The 21,090-nt window shown below is 40.0% G+C and overlaps 1 protein-coding gene and 1 long non-coding RNA gene across 3 annotated transcripts in view; one reads left to right on the forward strand and one right to left on the reverse strand.

Moving 5' to 3' along the window:
* Nucleotides 1-797: 797 nt before the first annotated feature.
* Nucleotides 798-21,090, reverse strand: part of LOC115170025 (CMRF35-like molecule 8) — a 41,658-nt gene continuing 21,365 nt past the window's right edge. Inside the window, exons 4-7 of one of the 2 annotated variants that reach the window (XM_029726255.1) lie at nucleotides 2,755-2,853; nucleotides 2,045-2,149; nucleotides 1,702-1,751; nucleotides 798-1,247 (exon numbers count right to left, since the gene is read on the reverse strand). In XM_029726255.1, coding sequence (XP_029582115.1) covers nucleotides 921-1,247; nucleotides 1,702-1,751; nucleotides 2,045-2,149; nucleotides 2,755-2,853 — 581 coding nt within the window. In that variant the 3' untranslated portion in view covers nucleotides 798-920. The remainder of the gene's footprint in view (nucleotides 1,248-1,701; nucleotides 1,752-2,044; nucleotides 2,150-2,754; nucleotides 2,854-21,090) is intronic. The other variant, XM_029726254.1, reaches the window with a different exon arrangement.
* LOC115170029 (uncharacterized) lies at nucleotides 12,276-12,704 on the forward strand. The gene is made up of 2 exons (XR_003870959.1): nucleotides 12,276-12,363; nucleotides 12,638-12,704. It is a non-coding gene; the product is annotated as an uncharacterized LOC115170029 (long non-coding RNA).

A 21,090-nucleotide genomic window follows, 5' to 3' on the forward strand; every position in this document is an offset into this window, starting at 1 on the left:
TGTATATAGCCTGTCTTTTTACTGTTGTTTTATTTCTTTATTTACCTATTGTTCACCTAACACCTTTTTTGCACTATTGGTTAGAGCCTGTAAGTAAGCATTTCACTGTAAGGTGTATTCGGCGCACTTGACAAATAAACTCTGATTTGATTTGAAACCCATGGCTGCACCCCTGCCCAGTCATGTTAAATCCATACATTAGGGAATTTATTTCAATTGACTTAACTTTATAGGAACTGTAACTCAGAAAAATCTTTGAAATTGTTGCTTGTTGCATTTATATTTATTTTCTGTATATTTCTCTAGGAGCTGAACAGTCAACAATCAATCTTGTGCAGTAATTCTAATTCTAATTCCAGATTTGAATGTAGAAAGTGACACTGCTTTTCTTTCCATCCTATCAGTATCGACACATGGTCCAATGAATCACTTAGCGAATGTTCTCGCTGCGTGGTGTTTTAGAAAACGCAAGTTACATCTTCGGCCGTTGTAGGAACTATGCATCGTTAAAACACTCGTAAGCCTAAGTTCTATCGCTATTGGGAAGTCAGGCCCTGATCGTGCAGCTGTTTTCTAAAAACAGAGGCTGTCGGTGGAACATATACTTATAACTGCCTTTACCTCCCCTATCTCACCTCATTTGCTCACATTGTATATAGACTTATTTTTCTACTGTATTATTGACTATATGTTTGTTTTACTCCATGTATAACTCTGTGTTGTTGTATGTGTCGAACTGCTTTGCTTTATCTTGGCCAGGTCGCAATTGTAAATGAGAACTTGTTCTCAACTTGCCTACCTGGTTAAATAAAGGTGAAATAACATTTTAAAAAATAAAAATAAAAAAACGATTATAATAACATGTCACTTATGATTTGTTGCCAGTGTGAATATGTCCCTTGTGATTGGTTGTCAGTGAATCAGGGGTCTCTGGGTTTGCTGACTATATAGTAGATGGGAGGAGCCTCAGAGGTGCTGTGTGGATGATTGACAGTAGAGTAGGCGGGGCTTTGACCAATGTTGACAGTGGCATAGTCACCAGGAGAAGTGCCCTCTTTAGCGATGGCAACAGTGGCTTCATTAGGGCAGCTGGGGTTCTTGTGGAAGTTGACGTTGGCGTAGTTGAGAGAGTCAAATGGTCTTGTGGGTAAGTTGGCGGTGGCGTAGACGGTGGTGGTCTCACCACCTGAACTGGACTGTCGAGGGCGGTCCTTTATCTCCTCATACTCACCATCACCATGACAACCCTGGAGAGGAGGAAAAGGAGGAGAGGGACGGGAGGACATGATGAGAGAGGGAAGAATTAAGCAATAAGGCCTGAGGAGGTGTGGTATATGGCCAACATACCACGGCTAAGGGCTGTTCTTATGCACAACGAAACGCTCTTAGCGATGGTATATTGACCATATACCTCAACCCCCCGATGTCCCTTATTGCTATCATAAACTGGTACCCAACGTAAATAGAACAGTAAAAATAAATGTTTTGTCATACCACGGCTGTCAGCCAATCAGCATTCAGGGCTCGAACCACTCAGTTTATAACAGACTAGAACATGCTCTCTCTCTCACACACACGCGCACACACACACACACACACACACACACACACACACACACACACACACACACACACACACACACACACACACACACACACACACACACTCAGTCAAACAGACAGGCCAGCAAACACACTGACCTCTCTGTTGATTCTAGTGTCTGTGTTCACCCTGGGTGCTGAGGAGTCAGCTGTGGAACACAACACACACGTACACAGACTGTCATACAATTCACACATGTTACTATTGGGCTGCAGCAGTCTGTTCAGGTGGTTTTCAGAGCCCTGTTCTCAATGAGACCTCTATTTCTCAACCAGGGTTAAAAGAGGATTGTATATGCAAATGTTTTCTTTGAACGAAAACTGGGTGTGAAAATAGTAATTTCCCTTTATTTGACACAGTGTGTGTGTGTGTGTGTGTGTGTGTGTGTGTGTGTGTGTGTGTGTGTGTGTTTGTTTGTTTGTGTGAGTGAGTGTTTCTCACCTGTTTCCTTGTTGAATTTCCCTCTATAGACTATGAGCAGGCTGAACACAAGCACCAATAGCAGCATGATCAGAGTCCCAGATACTATGATGACCACTGATGTATCTGAACACAGACACAAACAGTACCATTAGAACACATTCTTTACAATCAGCACTTCTGTTCAACTTACATAGGGCCTTTTACACTAATATGTGAAGTAAGATCTTCCTCATGAGATGTGTAACTTTTCTGTTTACTTCCTGTCCTCACATTAGCCTTGGATGTGGTGGTCAACATTCATGCTTCATGTCTGGGTGCAGCTATTAGCATGCTGTATACACCATAGTATATAGACTAACAAAATAAGGTTAGCTGTTCAAACTATACAGGAGCTTCTCTTCTAAACCATATTGCACACTTTAATTAGGCATCAATTCACAAATGTGTTGATATTTTAAAAGAGTTTAATTTTTCAGTTGGCTAACACTACAAATGCTGTGTGCTGGTATTAAAGTCATTCTTGCAGGGGCATGTGTTGTCAGAGAGACACGGTTTTTATACTATACCTCTGAGAGTGGGGAATCTGGTATAGAAGTGTCCCACACTACCTGCGGATGTGGCTTGGGAATCTGATTCCAAAGTCAGATTTGACACCAGATCCATCCCTTTACACTATGAAAATATGTTTACAAACTAGCGTAGTGTAAAAAGGCTCAACGTCTATTTACCAGATCTGTTGTGTGTTGATGGTAAAATGGATGATGGTGAGATGGAGTTGGCAGTAGGTTGGGAGGTGGCGGTAGGTGGGGATGATAGAGTTGGTGAAACTGGGTTTGAGAGGGAGAGAAAGAGAGAATGTGTCTCATACATACAGTATGCTTGTGTGTCTGACAGATGAACTCACTCAACTTCTATCAGAGTTGGGGTCAATTCCATTTAAATTAGTCATTCGAAAAGTAAACCAAATTCCAATTCCAAAAATATTTCTATTTAGCTAGGTTTCCATCCAATTGGTGACAGAATTTCATAAAAATATTCGAAAATCAGCAACTACAAAAAAAAAAAAAAAAATTTCCCAACAATGGTGTTGGGAAAAACTAAACAAATAACACTAAACAAATTTGTTGCGGTTTGTGATGACGTACTTTTCCGCTTAAATTTTCATGTACCGAATAAAAATCTAAAGTTCCATGAGTTTCCATCACATTTTAAACTCCACCTATTGTTGGTCACAAAAACTGTTACGTTAAATAGCAAATGTTTCTACTCTGGTCTTGGCATGTGCGCTCTAGCCAACAGCTCAAAGATACAGTAGACTGTGAGGGTACTGAGTAGGCTAGTCTTCATTATGAGATTATTATGGATAAGCGCGAGAATATTTGTATTTATCAAATGGCAGTCAAAAATCAATCAATGTGTCACCAGAATAAAACCAGCGATATTCATTGGAAAGGAGCATCAAGCTCATCACTGTGCACTTTCACTACCCTATGAAGTTCATCAAAAGTTATTTCATCTGTAGCCGAATAAACTGCATAGTTTCCCGAGTCGTAGTGGGAGAACCACACACCACATCATTACGTGACTCCAAGTTTACTTCGATATGATTGTTATTGTGTAAATATTTGCGCATAAAGGAGTTTCACCAGCTTTTCTCGCATTATTAATTTTACAGACACAAAAAGACCCCACCATATCGAAAGATCAAATGATCTGTCAGCGTTTATCAAATTGTACCTAAACTTACAGTTTCTACCACAGATGTGATTTTTTTTCAGACTGTACGACTTTATATGCATCAAACTGTGGGTGGAAACGTGGTTAATGAAAAGCATAGAAGAGAATCTGCATTGCTGGTTACTTCCTGAATTGATTGAGATGTACAGTACCTTGGAAAGTATTCACAGCCCTTTACTTTTTCCACTTTTGTTGCGTTACAGCCTGAAATGAACATTTATTAAATTGAGATTTTGTGTCACTGGCCTACATACAATAACCCATAATGTCAAATTGGAATGATGTTTTCAGAAATCTTTACAAATGTATTTAAAATAAAAAGCGAAATTGTCTTGAGTCAGTAAGTATTCATCCCATTGTTATTGAAAGTCTTAAGTTCAGGAGTAAACATTTGCTTAACAAGTCACATAAATTGCATGGACTCACTCTGTGTGCAATAATAGTGTTTAACATGACTATCTCATCTCTGTACTCCACACATACAAAAGGTCCATCAGTTGAGCAGTGAATTTCAAACACAGATTCAACCACAAAGACCCGGGAGGTTTTCCAATGCCTCGCGAAGAAGGGCACCTATTGGTAGATGGGAAATAAATAAATAAACTGACACATATTAAAGTTATTAATTATATTTTGGAAGGTGTATCAATACACCCAGTCACTGCAAAGATACAGGCATCCTTTCTAACTCAGTTGCCAGAGAGGAAGGAAACTGCTCTGGGATTTCACCATATACAGAGGTATCAGGCACCTTATAAACATGCTTAATTCTTAAAGAATTTCACAAAAGAAAGTTGTTGCCTGTCAGTTTGTTCGGGCACTCTGCCTTGGAGCAAAGCAAGGCTGGAAGAGAGGAACTTGTTTCAGACTTGACTTCCATATTTAGCCACAGGTGGACAAGAGTGTCCAACTTATCAGGGAAACCTAGTTGCCAGTATGTTAATGCCCTGGCATTTGCAGCTCAGTAGTAATGCTTAAAGATGGGTAGGCCTAAATCACCACTTTCCTTGGGCTTTACGATGGTTTTTGTAACCCCAGACAAATGACAAGATTGTCGAGTCCAAAGTCTTAAAAAATGAAGAGGTAAGAAAAATTGGAAGATCCTGGCAAAGATAAAGGAACCTGGGAAGAGAAACCATTTTTATTGCATTAATGTGCCCCATTATAGAAAGAGGCAGTATTCTCCAGCTCTCTATGTTTTGATTTCGCTTTGCAACCAGTTCACTGTAGTTAAGCATGAAGATGAGCTTTGGATTTCTAGGTATTTTTAGTCCCAGGTAAGTTAAGTGGTCATGCACCACTTTAAATGGTATCCTCTCTAGATCATTTTAAATGGTATCCTCTCTAGATCATTTTAAATGGTATCCTCTCTAGCTCACTTTAAATGGTATCCTCTCCAGCTCACTTTCAATGGTATCCTCTCTAGCTAACTTGCTGTAATAGCATATGAGATACAAATTAGATCACTTTTTCCACAATTTATTGAATAGCCAGATAATTTACCAAATTAATTGATAAAGTCTAGTAGTGTAGGGACAGAGGCTACTGGGTCCGAGAGGTATAAAAGCACATTGTCTGCATATAACGAAATGTGTCTTTCTATTTTTCCTACTTTAAGACCTTGGATATAAGGATGAACCCTTATTTGTATCACTAGGGGTTCAAGGACGACATCGAAGAGCAGAGGACTGAGTGGGTAGCCCTACTGGACAGATCTATGTAGTTTAAAGGGACTGTATTTGTCACTGTTGGTCAGAATAGAGGATGTTGCGCAGACAGAGAATTTTGACCCAGGCGATAAATGAGTCGCCATATTCAAACCAGTGCTTCAAACATATATGACCATTCTATTTGGTCAAACGCTTTTTGAGCATCTAGCGATATAATAGCCACCTTGGAGTCTTTCCAGTGATTTGCATATAGAATGTTAAGCAGCCTACGGGCATTAGAGAAAAAAGAGAACCTTCCGGGAATAAACCCTGTCTGATCTGGATGAATAATGGTTGTTACATGTTTGTTCAACCTATTAGCAAGCACTTTGGTGATTCTTTTTTTATTTCAATTAAGCAATGCTACCAGGGCCTGCAGACTTTCCAGGTGGGAAAGCTTTTATTGCCTCCAGTATTTCCTTTGTTGTGAAATTTGAGTTCAATTCTTTTTTGGCGCTGTCATCAAGTTTTGGCAGGCTGGTGGAATCAAAGAAGGCTGATACATCAGAACTAGAAGCATCAGATCTGGAGGAATATAACTGAGTAAAATTATTTGAAGCGGTTGTTTATCTCTTTAGGATCTGTCAGCAAGGTGCAACAGATGTAAATCGTACTCTCCTTGCGTTGTGTTTTGTCCAAATAAATCACATCAGCCAGTGCTCCCAGTTGAGCATCATTTATTTATGTTGCTGTTGTTAAATAGGAAACAGCACGTTAGTTGTACAGGGCTTAAAGGTATTGATGGCTGTCGATGGCAAAATCCCTTGCACCACATTTTCATACTGGGCGAAAGCAGTCCTAGACGGATTACCAGGACGTGTACTCAGAACATGCTCTGACCAACTGGCAAGTAACCTGCCTAAATGACTACCGACCCAAAGCACTCACGTCTGTAGCCATGAAGTGCTTTGAAAGGCTGGTCATGGCTCACATCAACACCATCATCCCATATACCAGTCTGGGTAGCCATTTGATTAGCTGTCCAGGAGTCTTATGTCTTGGGAGCTAGAAGCCGTTAAGAAGCCTTTTGGACCGAGACTTGGCACTCCAGTACCATTTGCCGTGCGGTAGCATAGAAAACAGTCGATGACTAGGGTGGCTGGAGTCTCTGTCTCCCTCCCTTCATCTACACTGATTGAAGAGGATTTAACAGGTGACATAAATAAGGGATCATAGCTTTCACCTAGATTCACCTGGTCAGTCAATATCAATGGAAAGAGCAGGTGTTCCTAATGTTTTGTGTACTCAGTGTATATTAAGGTTACGACTGCTTTTCCATTGTGAGACAGATTGATCAGGACACAGTTGTATGTCAGTGAAGTGAGAAGCTTAGATGGAATACAATGAGGGAGAGGGCTGGGTGTGTCTGTCTGACTGGAAGCGTGACAAACAGCTGGACCACAACTTAACTTCCTGTGTGATGTATTACATGTTTCTACATCTGTCTCAGATTCAGAAACCTGTCAGTATTACTCAACTGTCTTCAGATGACCTATATTTAGGGCATGCTGTGTATGAGAGATAGAGAAAGGGAGAGTTGATTTATTTTCCATTGTGTACTTTAACTATTTGCACATAATTTAGGCACTTTACATGCCATACTATGACATTTAAAATATGTCTATTCCCTTGAAACTTGTGAATGTATTGTTTACTGTTTATTTCACTTTTGTTTATTATCTATTTCACTTGCATTGGCAGTGTAAACAGATATTATAGAATACATTTTTTCTGACAAGAAAAATTTGAGAGAGAGTGAGAGAGAGATGTGGTTAGCTAAATGACAACTAGATTAGAAACCACACTTCCTTCTTTACACCTGTCAGTTCAATTTCAGGGTACATTTACATTTCAAATTAAGCAAGTACACTGACATTACAATTCTCTTCAATCAGAATCATCTTTATTCACTAAGTACATTTACACATACTCAGAACGTTGCTTGGTATAACGGTGCTGCTAGTGATAGACAACATGCTAGTGATATACAACATGCTAGTGATATACAACATGCTAGTGATAGACAACATGCTAGTGATATACAACATGCTAGTGATATACAACATGCTAGTGATAGACAACATGCTAGTGATAGACAACATGCTAGTGATATACAACATGCTAGTGATAGACAACATGCTAGTGATATACAACATGCTAGTGATAGAAAACATGCTAGTGATATACAACATGCTAATCAGCCCCTCCAGGATAAAAAAGGAGTGATTTCCGCTGCCAAAAGTGCTTGATTTTGCGGCAGCTTTTCTGAAATTCAGCATTTTTTTAAACCTTAATTTCATATAAAGCAATAAAAAGTTATATGTGATCAGATTTAGGAAGATTTTAACAGAATACATAATACAAAAACAATTAGAAACATCTGAAGTGCTCAATTTAGTTTATTTTCCTGAACAAACAGCTCTGTCATAATCCACTCACACATTCACTCACTCACACACCTCTCCTCTTCATTAGGCTTGGGGCTTGCTATCAACATGAGATATACCTCCCATTCCCACTCACACTCTCTCTCTCTCTCTCTCTCTCTCTCAAAAAACCCATATAGATTCAAAGCTGATCAATCGCTTTCAATTTGAGGATCGATATTTCTTTTGCATAGATTGTCTTCAAAATACTTGAGATTGTGATTTTTTCTGAAAGGTCCTTAGCTGTTATTTTGTTGGCAAATGAGATTGATTTCTGTTCATTGTACTGCCTGTCAGCCACCAACAATCACCCATCATCTTCGCATGTGAACACGCTGATAGCCTGGGGGAAAAACGTTGTTGACGTGTGGTTGGATTGGGCCATATTCATGGCAGTAATTGGTCAAAATTACAAACCCGCTTTTGATTGGACCCTTTTATGCGTTAAAAGTGCGGGTATTGGTCAAAATTGCGAGCTCTCACATAATATGCGCTGATTGGTTGATTTTGCATTGAATTATAAGATCGCAGAATTGTGGAATCCTGGAAAGACTGGCTAGAGATAGACAACATCCTAATGATAGACAACATGCTAATGACAGACAACATGCTAGTGATAGACAACAGGCTAATGATAGTGATAGACAACATGCTAGTGATAGACAACATGCTAGTGATAGACAACAGGCTAATGATAGTGATAGACAACATGCTAGTGATAGACAACATGCTAGTGATAGAAACATGCTAATGATTTAGAACATGCTAGTGATAGACAACAGGCTAATGATAGTGATAGACAACATTTAGAGACTGAATACAGACAAAAGAGTTTACATACAGTATACACAGCTAGGTAGAGTGAGCATAGAGCTATAAGAGAATGAGCAGATATGTAAATGTATAGTGGCTATACGGCTGATCTTCCCTGTAAGCTTCCTTGCCCTGGAGTCGTAAAAGGACCTCGATGGAATCAAATCAAATTGCATTTGTCACATGCTTCACAAACAACAGGTGTAGACTAACAGTGAAATGCTTATTTACGGACCCTTCCCAACAATGCAGAGAGAGAAAAAAGAGAAATAATAAAAAAATAGAAAAATAATAACACAAGGAATAAATACACAATGAGTAAGGATAACTTGGCTATGTACACGGGGTACCAGTACCGAGTCCATGTGCAAGAGTACGAGGTAGTTTAGGTAGATATGTACATATTGCAGTGGAGGAAGGGGAGGACCATCCTTCTCAGTGAATTTCAGAAAAATGAAAATAGTGAAACATTAAAAAAGTTATCCTTTTTAGATAAAACTATACTAAATACTGGATATTCACGTCACCAAACAATTTATTAAAACACACTGTTTTGCAATGAAGGTATACAGTAGCCTCAGCAGCACTCTGTAGGGTAGCACCATGGTGTAACCGGAGGACAGCTAGCTTCTGTCCTCCTCTGCGTACATTGACTTCAATTCAAAATCTAGGAGGCTCATTGCTCTCACCCCCTTCCGTAGACTTACATAGTAATTATGACAACTTCCGGAAGATGTCCTCCAACCTATCCGAGTTCTTGCAGCATGAACTGACATGTTGTCCACTCAATCAAAGGATCAGAGAATGAATCTAGTACTGAAAGCATAAGATACAGCTAGCTAGCACTGCAGTGCATAAAATGTGGTAAACAGTTGACTCAAAGAGAGAAAGACAATAATTGAACAGTTTAAACAAATTAATTTATTCCATAATGAAGGAGAAGCAAGAGAGAGATAGAGAGTGCAATTTTTTTCAATTTCAGTTATACTTACTTAGCTATCAAATGCAGATAGCTAGTTAAGCCTTCTCAAACACCCTGTTCAAACAGAGGGATGCTTTGTTAGCTAGCTGGCTATGACTATCCAACACAACACTGGAACTTTTCCACGGTAAGGTTTTGGTTTTACTAATTTAGTGTAGCGCGTTTACTAACGCGTTAGAAATATTGGCTATGTTGACTATGACGTTACTTTAGCTAATATGGTGACAATGATGTAGGCTGTGTGTAGCGGTTATGATATGGTTTGGCTTGGAAAGGTTTTTTCACCTGGTCACAAACAGATTATTTGTTGTGCATTGAAGTACACAAGCGAAGGGAAAAGGTGAGAGGAGGAGAGAACATATTTGCAAGAAGAAATACAACGTGGCTGCTATTAAAGTGTACTGTGTTTACGCGTGATCAGGGGTGTATTCATTCCGCCGATTCTGTTGAAAAAAAATTCCTACACGGAAGCAAACAGAACAAATAGGGGATAAACATACCTGAATTTGTCCAATAGAAACTCTCGTTTGCAACTGTTAGACTAATGATTACACCCTATATCAGCTAGATGCAGATAAGAGTTTTTATCTGGACCTGTGTGCACCTACATTGTAAACTTTTCATAAGCTAGGTTTTAGCAACTCATGATGGATATTGTGAACATTTTTGTATCATGTAGTAGCCTAAACCTATCGCTGTTACATTGAACTGGGTGAATGGAATATGAATGACAGTCATCCAATATGCTGTAATTGAAAACAATAATGCTCATGAATGTCTTTTTTTTACCGCACTGACCGCCACTGGAATGTATATATGGTCTCATTTCATGGTGCTCTGAACAATACGGAGTGTTGCTGGTCTTTTACTCCACCCATTCCATTGGCGGCCACAATGCGAATCACTGTATATGGAATACATAATCATCATGTGCGCTTACTGCACTACAGTACAGAAAACCCGCTTACCAAACAAAAGTGCAGGGCATGCTCGCTGAATTAAAGGGCAACTACACTCAAACTATGTTTTTATTTTTTTATTCCAGACATCAAAAGTCATCCCCTGATGTAATTTAAAAATTGTTGTGAAAATCAAATTTAGTTGTTTCTTTATTGAAAAAAATTGAAAAAACTGGGAAAATTAGAAAAAAACAAAACCAAGAAAATGGAATTTTGGGGAAAAAAACAGAATTAGGTTAAAAATGGAAATGGATTTTAAAAGGCCCCACCAACGTTTGAACGTTTTTTTGTTGTGCATGACTGCACTTAAGTGTGTGTCATCCTGCAGCACAGCATTTTGGTGAAGGTTGAGGTTACGTCCAATTTTGACTGTGTACCCAAGAGGGAAAGACGTTGGGCCATCCTAGAAATGTTTTTTAATAATATTATATAACATACACAATTTAGCAGACGCGTTTATCCAAAGCGACTTACAGTCACGCGTGAATAAATGTTTAAGTATGGGTGGTCCCGGGAATCAAATACACTATCCAAGGCCCAAATCCCTGTGATTCGCATGAGAAAGAGATGGAGATAATGGGGACGTAGGTCGGGTGCCTTGTAAGGATCCGATAGGGAGTGGGTAATCTGCCTCTACCATCAGTCCTATTAGCCAAAGTACAATCTTTGGATAACAAAATAGACAAACTAAAATCATGAATATCCTACCAACGGGACATTCAAAATTGTAATATCTTATGTTTCACCGAGTCGTGGCTGAACGACGACATGAATAACATACAGCTGTCGGGGTTCTGGACAGCTAATCAGACTCCTGGACAGCTAATCAAATGGCTAGCCAGATTGGTATCTGGGATGATGGTGTTGATGTGAGCCATGACCAGCCTTTCAAAGTACTTCATGGCTACAGACGTGAGTGCTACGGGTCGGTAGTCATTTAGGCAGGTTACCTTGGCGTTCTGGGGCACAGGGACTACGGTGGCCTACTTGAATACATGTAGGTATTACAGACTCGATCAGGGACAGATTGAAAACGTGAGTGAAGACATTTGCCAGTTGGTCAGAGCATGTTCTGAGCACACGTCCTGGTAATCCGTCTAGGACTTCTTTAAAGTCCCTGGCCACTAGGAGCGCCGCCTCTGAATGAGCATTTTCTTATTGGATTATGGCCTTATACAGCTTGTTGAGAGCAGTCTTAGTGCCAGCATCATTTTGTGGTGGTAAATAGACAGCTAAAAATATCTCTTGGTAAATAGTGTGGTCCACAGCTTATGGTGGATAGGTCACACATTTAAGCCAAATGTATGAACCGTTTATAAAACAGGACAGGATTTGTAACACATTCATGTAGTTGTTATGAAGCCTTTAAGAATAATTTATGAAGGCTTTATAAGGTGCTCTTTAAAGCAGGATCATGTTGTTATTTAACATATATTGTAGGAATAAATGATTAAATCACGGTGAGCAAACTCTTTATAAATGTCTTAGAAATTGTTTATTGACGGACGTTATTACAAAGTGTTACTGAGAAGTGAAATGGTTTCAGGAAGTACTCAGTCAAACAGCAGGACTTCCTTGGCTCAGCGTAGACACACTCACACACACACACATTCAGAGAGGTTCTCGTACGCACTGCAGGAGCAGACCTTCCTGCCACAAATCATCATGGTTATCCTGCTGGTCCTCACACTGAAGATTGTCCTCCTCTTAGGTGAGTCCATCAGACTGAATGAACACATCTCCAGTGACTCCTCTATAGTTGGATACATTTGGTTCTAACATTTTACAGTGTAACTCCATTCACTCACTGATAATGTTGTTAGATAAAGGGGAGGGGACACTGAGGAACACAAGGTCCAGTATGTACTGATGGATGTGATGGGGAACACCAGTGGTGTACCAGACCAGAATCCACTCTTACAGTATGTGAAATGGAAGCTGGGGTGTTTGTACTGTTTTTAATAAGACTGTTGTGTGTCCGGCAGCTGCTGTGTGGAGTGTGTGTGCAGCAGAGTTGATCACCGGGGAAGGATATAAGGGAGGCAAGGCAAAGATCAGATGAAACAGAATCAGAAACGGCTAGCCTCTCTCTAGGTACAAAAATAGCCCTAAACATGTGTGTGCAAGTTTTCACACAAAAGTTGGCTTTCTTAAATACTGAACCTGATGTGAGAATGTGTTTATTTCCATGCAAACTTCAGACAATGCGTACGCACGATTTCTAGTGGTTGAAGTATTGCAATGCAAGCAGGAAAGTAAGTATTTTGTGCAAATGGGGGATATTTAGTGCAAATGGAGGCAGGTATAGTGGTAAGAGCGTTGGGCGAGTAACTGAAAGGTTAATAGATCTAATCCCCGAGTTGACAAGATAAAAATATGTAGTTCTGCCCCCGAACAAGGCAGTTAACACACTGTTCCTAGGCAGTCATTGTAAATAGACTTGCCTGGTTAAATAAAAAAAATAATGACACGCTTATTCATAAAATTATTATTACATTTTTCCCTGGAAAACATAATAGCAAGATGCATCCATTTGCCGTTAGTGAGAATAGTGAAAATGTTTTTAATTTTTAATTGTAAAATAATAATAGACAAAGGAATATATTTCCTATTTATTTTATGTTAATATCCATTGCAGAACAAATTACTTCCCTTTTCAGGCCCTGATGGGTTCATATTCTCAAAGTAGTCATACAACAAATTACCATCTATCATTTAATTGTCCCTACAGCCTAGAGAAAATAAATAGGTTATGTATTTCAGGTATTTTGCTCTCTGTGATCACATAGGAGTGTGGTTTATAACATAGGCTTACAGTAGAATTTAACAGGTAAACAGACAGTTGAGGCTACTACTGTAAGTAGTCCTGCTGTAATTTAACATTTGCAGTAGACAATGTTTCAGAAATGGCAGCAGTGCAGAATATTTAGATTTGTGGAAAAGTCAATGAAAAACATTGTTGAATTGAAACGATCTAACAGGTCCACAACAATGTATCATTGTAACCGGCCTATTCCAAGCACCATTCTCCAGTCATCACTGAAACTTGTAGTAGTAGTCTGTTCTCTGGGCAGCCAAACAGTACAGCAGAGACTGTGGGAGAAGTAGAGAATCCTGCACAAGCGCAGGACATTCTGACTTGTATGAAGACGGTTTCAGAGAATTTGTATCTACAGCCATTCCGTTTTCTTTTCAGAAACGGTCAGTGTCCTTTGTTAAATACATCAAAGTCACTGCAAAAGATTAAAACATTTTGCCGAAACATCCCAAAAATATTTGATCAGATTTGTCATTGATTTTCGTTTTAGAAACTGCCAATTCCATACTATATTGTTGCCAATTATTCAGCAAATATACCGTTATAATAGGGGAATGAGGCGCGTTTTCCAGACGGAGTAATATACACATGTACAGTTTCAGGACGGGTCTGATTTAGAACGGGCAATATGGGTATGTATTTTAGAAAGGGCAGATATAGTTTTTAGTGTGAAATTGAATGCAGGACGCGTAAAAGACTGCAAAGACGGAAGACCACCACTGGGGGGAGTCCAGCACCAGGGTTACAGACGTGACTTGTAAGGTGACTGTAACCCTGGTGACTGTTAAATCAGTTCAATATATGACCAACAGTCACTATGTGATTTTCTCAGGCAAATGACAAATCGTTTTGAGAGGGAGTGTGTTTATGTATCATGTATCTAGTTGACAGGGACAACACACATTCATAAACATTTACATTTTCCCATTGATGTGAAAATATCTAATGAAATCAAACTTAATGCCCCCATGCAGTCTTGAATTTTTTAATCATCATTATATGTCTAATAAATCACTGTGTGTGTTTATGTAATAAAAATAACTACAACATTTTTTTTAGAATGTGGGCGTTAAAAAACACATTTTAAGATATTGACATGCACAGCCCTGATTGGTCTAGAGCTCACCCCTTTACCCAGATGAACAGTCATTGGTCTATTGTAATAAATTCAGATTGTGACATCAATCCAGGGATGTAAATCCAGGCATTTCTTTCAAACAGCTCTTACACAAAAAAGGGCTTTATCAAAAATGTCACAATTTCAGAGTGTTATTTCGACATCATAGTGGAGAAATATCATAAAAAAACGGACAAATCCCATGTTTAACTGCACTGACCCTTTAATTTAAAGTGCATTTAAAATTGCAACACAATTTACATTAAATCAATCAAATAAAAAAGGTAGAAGCAAACAGGAAGCAGTAAAAGGATGAATAAAAGAAGAGGACGTCTAAAACAATCACTGATTACAGGCCAAGCTAAAAGGTACATTGTTAACTGTGATTTTAAAAAGGTGAGTTTTAAACCGTGATTTAAAAACCTAAATGGTGTCTACCCCTCTTACTTGACAGGGCAAGCTGTTCCCTATTTGAGGGTTTGATAGAGAACGCTTCGCCACCTGTCTTAGTTCTGCATCTAGGTACGGTAAGCAGACCGGCTCCTTGGGAGGAGAGTGCCTTCAATGGGTTGTATCAAAGTTTACATTAAGGCACCCTTTATAAGGAGTTCATAATTACATAACGAACTTCTGTCTGTAATAAAGCACTTTTGTGGGGAAAAACTCATTCTGATTGGGTGGGCCTATGCCCTCCCAGGCACACCCATAGTTGCGCCCCTGTCCAGTCATGTGAAAATCATAGATTAGGGCCTAATGAATTTATTTCAATTGACTTATATCTTTATATGAACTGTAAGTAAGCAAAATCTTTGAAATTGTTGCATGTTGCGTTTATATCTTTGTTCAGTATATCTCTCTAGGAGCTGAACAGTCATCAATATAGTGCAGGAATTCTAATGCCAAGGTAAGATTTGAATGGAGAAAGTGACACTGCTTTTCTTTCCATCCTATCAGTATCGACACATGGTCCAATGAATCACTTAGCGAATGTTCTCGCTGCGTGGTGTTTTAGAAAACGCAAGTTACATCTTTGGCTGTAAGCCTAAGTTCCATCACTATATGGAACTCAAGCAGCCGTTTTCTAAAAACAGAGGCTGTCGGAACATGTAGTTAGAACTTGTTAAGCAGAGCAGCACAGGGGCACCCAAGAGCAGACTCAGGAAAAGGGGATGAATGAACCAAGATATTTATTGTAACACAGGGAGAGATGAAGGGCAGATCCAGGGAAGCTTGGATGAGTTGTAGGAAACCAGATGTGGAGGCTGAGGTTGGAGTGAGCTGGGTTGGGACAGGGTGAACAGGTCTGGAGGGGAATCCAAGGGAGTGATGATGAGTTGAATCCAGAACAGGGTAGCAGGGTGGTGAGATGTGGAACAGGAGACAGGAGTCAGAGGAGCAAAACTGCAGTGAGAGGAGAAACAGCGTCAGGCAAATAAATAGGCACAGCAGGATACAAGATCTTAAATAACAACAAATAGCTAGAAGCATGACTGACTGAACGGAGACTGCGATCCGGCAGAGTGGAAGTGGCAGGACTGAGTATTTGTAGAGGTCTTGATAATGGAACGGGTTGCAGCTGGTGAGGATCCGCTCTGGCTCCAGCACACCTGTCTCCAACCACACAATCACACACAAACAGAAAGGGAGGGGGCGAGAGAGAGGGTGTACTGGAGGAGTGGCTGCAGGTCAAGGAGACACCGGATGTCCACTAGGGGGTGTGGCAGGAGCAGATGTGACAATAACTATTATAATAACAGGTCACTTATGATTTGTTGCCAGTGTGTATATGTCCCTTGTGATTGGTCAGTTAGTCAGGTGTCTCTGAGTTTACTGACTGTATAGTAGATGGGAGGAGCCTCAGGGCTTTGACAAATGTTGACAGTGGCTTAGTCACCAGAAGAAGTGCCCTCTTTCGCGATGGCGACAGTGGCTTCATTGGGGTAGCTGGGGTTCTTGTGGAAGTTGACGCTAGAGGAGTTGAGAGAGTCAGAGGGGCTTGTGGGTAAGTTGGCGTAGATGCTGGACTGTAGGGAGCAGTCCTTTATTTTCTCATAGTCACCATCACCATGAAAACCCTGGAGAGGAGGAAAAGGAGAAGGACAGGAGGACATGATGAGAGAGGGAAGAACATACACTGAACAAAAATATAAACGGAGCATGTAAAGTGTTGGTCCCATGTTTCATGAGCTGAAATAAAAGATCCCAGAAATGTTCCATAAGCACAAAAAGATTATTTCTCTCAAATTTTGTTCACACATTTGTTTACATGCCAAAATAATCCATCCACCTGACAGGTGTGGCATATCAACAAGCTGATTAAACAGCATGATCATTACACAGGTGCACCTTGTGTTGGGGACAATAAAAGGCAACTCTAAAATGACTCAAGTTTTGAGGGAGCGTACAGTTGACATGCTGACTGCAGGAATGTCCAGCAGAGCTGTTGCCACAGAATTTAATGTTAATTTCTCTACCATAAGCTGCCTCCAACATCATTTTTTGAGAATTTGGCAGTACATCCAACCAGCCTCACAACCGCAGACCACGTGTAACCACGCCAGCCGAGGACCTCCACATCTGGCTTCTTGACCCGCTGGATCATCTGAGACCAGCCACCCGGACAGTTGATGAAACTAAGGACTGTTTCTGTCTATAATAAAGCACTTTTGTGGAGAAAATCATTCTGATTGGCTGGGCCTGGCTCCCAAGTGGGTGGGCCTATGCCCTCCCAAGTCCACCCAAGGGTGTGCCCCTGCCAAGTCATGTGAAATCCATAGATTAGGGCCTCATTTATTTATTTCAATTGACTGATTTCTTTAAATATGAATGGCAACTCAGTAAAATCTTTGAAATTGTTGCATGTTGCGTTTATATTTTTGTTCAGTATAGATTAGAACATGCTCTCTCTCTCTCTCTCTCTCTCTCTCTTTCTCTCTCTCAATTCAATTCAATAGACTTTATTGACATGCAAGTAAATTACTTACATTGTCAAAGTATACATATAACCTAAATGCTGGGACCAACAGCAATAATAATAGTAGTAGTGGGAATGGGATTAGCGTTAACAGCCACTATCATAACAATATTAATGAGAATAATAATACATTAAAGCAATAGTAGTAGACCAGTCTCAACCTGACTAAAAAGACACATGACATGGTATGAAAGTCAAAAGAAAACTCAATGGGAAAAGTTATCAGATAATATCAGATAGTCTGCCACCATGTACTGTCTGTTTAGAGCCAAATAGCATTGAAGTTTACTTAGATTTTTTGTGGCGTCTTTCCAATAGGTGATATATTATTATTTTAGCTTTGTGATGATTTGGTTGGGCCAGATTTTCTGAGTGATGTCTTAAGGCTCTATGGGGTTGGTTTCAGTTAGTGAACTGAGCCTCAGAACCAGCTGGCTTAGGGGACTCTTCTCTTGTTTCATCTCTTGAAATTGTAGAGCTGTGTGATGGAATGTTTTGGGATCACTTGTTTTTAGATGGTTGTAAAATTTGAGGACTCTTTTTTTCTATTCGAATGAGGAGGGGGTATTGGCCCAAATCTGCTCTACATGCGTTACTTGGAGTTTTTCTTTGCACTTGCAATACCATCTGGCAAAACTCTGCATGTAGTATTTCGATTGGATGTTTGTCCCATTTGGTAAATTCATTGTTAGAGAGCGGATCCCATACTTCGCTGCCATAGAGAGAAATTGGTTCTATAACTGATTGGAACATTTTGAGACAGATTCTGATTGGAATTTCGATTTCAATGTTCCTTTTAATGGCATAAAATGCTCTTCTTGCTCTGTCTCTCAGCTCATTCACAGTCATGTGGAAGCTACCTGTGTTGCTGATATTTAGTCCTAGATACATGTAGTTTGTGGTGTGTTCTAATAAAACTATGTAAAAATAGAATTTATATTTGTCATCCTGATTTTCGCACCTTTTTTGGAATGTCATTATATTCTGTTTTTTTAGATTAACAGTCAGAGTCCAGGTCTGACAGAACCTGTGCAGATGATCTAGGTACTGATGTAACTCCTCCTTAGTGGGAGACAGCAGCACCAGGTCATCTGTGTACAGCAGACACTTGATTTCAGTGTTGTGTAGGGTGAGACCAGGTGCTGCCGATTCTTCTAATGTTTTTGCCAATTCATTAATGTAGATGTTAAATAGTGTTGGACTTATTGGGCAGCCCTGTTACAATCCATGCCCCTGAGAGAAGAAGTCTGTTTGCTTGTTGCCAACTTTAACCGCACATTTGTTTTTAGTGTACATTGATTTAATAACATCATATGTTTTCCCTCCAATACCACTTTCTATTAGTTTATAAAAAAGACCTTTGGGCCAAATTTAATCAAATGCTTTCTTGAAGTCTACAAAACACGAGTAGATTGTGCCTTTGTTTTGGTTTACTTGTTTGTCAATTAGAGTGTGGAGGGTGTAAATGTGGTCTGTTGCACGATAATTCCCCCAAAAATACAATCTGGCTTCTGCTTAGGATGTTGTGTTCATCAATGAAATTATGTAATCTGCTATTTATGATACTGCAGAGAATTTTTCCCAAGTTGCTGTTAATGCAAATTCCTCTGTAATTATTTGGGTCAAATTTGTCTCCATTTTTTATAGATTAGTGTGATCAATCCTTGGTTCCAAATATTGGGGAAAATACCTGCAGTGAGAATAATGTTGAAGAGATTGAATATAGCCAATTTGAATTTGTGGCCTATATTTTTATTTTATTTTTTTATTTCACCTTTATTTAACCAGGTAGGCTAGTTGAGAACAAGTTCTCATTTACAACTGCGACCTGGCCAAGATAAAGCAAAGCAGTGTGACACAGACAACAACACAGAGTTACACATGGAGTAAACAATAAACAAGGCAATAACACAATAAACAAGTCAATGACACAGTAGAAATAAAAGAAAGTCTATATACAGTGTGTGCAAAAGGCATGAGGCGGTAGGCAATAAATAGGCCATAGGAGCGAATAATTACAATTTAGCAGATAAATGAGCATATGATGACGTGCAAGTAGAAATACTGGTGTGCAAAAGAGCAGAAAAGTAAATAAAATAAAAACATTATGGGGATGATGTAAATAGATTGGGTGGGCAATTTACAGATGGACTATGTACAGCTGCAGCTATTGGTTAGCAGCTCAGGTAGCTGATGTTTAAAGTTGGTGAGGGAAATAAAAGTCTCCAACTTCAGCAATTTTTGCAATTCGTTCCAGTCACTGGCAGCAGAGAACTGGAAGGAAAGGCCAAATGAGGTGTTGGCTTTGGGGATGATCAGTGAGATATACCTGCTGGAACGTGTGCTACAGGTGGGTGTTGTTATCGTGACCAGTGAACTGAGATAAGGCGGAGCTTTACCTAGCATAGATTTATAGATGACCTGGAGCCAGTGGGTCTGGCGATGAATATGTAGCGAAGGCCAGCCGACTAGAGCATACATGTCTCAGTGGTGGGTGGTGTAAGGTGATTTGGTAACAAAACGGATGGCACTGTGATAGACTGAATCCAGTTTGCTGAGTAGAGTAATGCAAGCTAATTTGTAGATAACATCGCCGAAGTCGAGGAGCGGTAGGATAGTCAGTTTTACTAGGGTAAGTTTGGCGGCGTGAGTGAAGGAGGCTTTGTTGCGAAATAGAAATCCGATTCTAGATTTGATTTTGGATTGGAGATGTTTAATTTGAGTCTGGAAGGACAGTTTACAGTCTAACCAGACACCTAGGTATTTATAGTTGTCTACATATTCTAGGTCGGAACCGTCCAGGGTGGTGATGCTAGCCGGACGGGCAGGTAGGTGCGGGCAGCGAACGGTTGAAGAGCATGCATTTAGTTTTACTAGCATTTAAGAGCAGTTGGTGGCCACGGAAGGAGTGTTGTATGGCATTGAAGCTCGTTTGGAGGTTTGTTAGCACAGTATCCAAGGAAGGGTCAGAAGTATACAGAATGGTGTCGTCTGCGTAGAGGTGGATCAGGGAATCGCCCGCAGCAAGAGCGACATCATTGATATATATAGAGAAAAGAGTCGGCCCAAGAACTGAACCCTGTGGTATTCCCATAGAGACTGCCAGAGGTCCGGACAACATGCCCTCCGATTTGACACATTGAACTCTGTCTGCAAAGTAGTTGGTGAACCAGGTGAGGCAGTCATTAGAAAAACCAAGGCTATTGAGTCTGCCGATAAGAATACGGTGATTGACAGAGTCGAAAGCCTTGGCCAGGTCGATGAAGACGGCTGCACAGTACTGTCTTTTATCGATGGCGGTTATGATATAATTTAGTACCTTGAGCGTGGCTGAGGTGCACCTGTGACCGGCTCGGAAACCGGCTTGCACAGCGGAGAAGGTAAGGTGGGATTCGAAATGGTCACTGATCTGTTTATTAACTTGGCTTTCGAAGTCTTTAGATAGGCAGGGCAGGATGGAAATAGGTCTGTAACAGTTTGGTTCTAGGGTGTCACCCCCTTTGAAGAGGGGGATGACCGCAGCAGCTTT

Source organism: Salmo trutta, chromosome 31 (genome assembly GCF_901001165.1).
Source record: "Salmo trutta chromosome 31, fSalTru1.1, whole genome shotgun sequence".
Classification (NCBI taxonomy): domain Eukaryota; kingdom Metazoa; phylum Chordata; class Actinopteri; order Salmoniformes; family Salmonidae; genus Salmo; species Salmo trutta.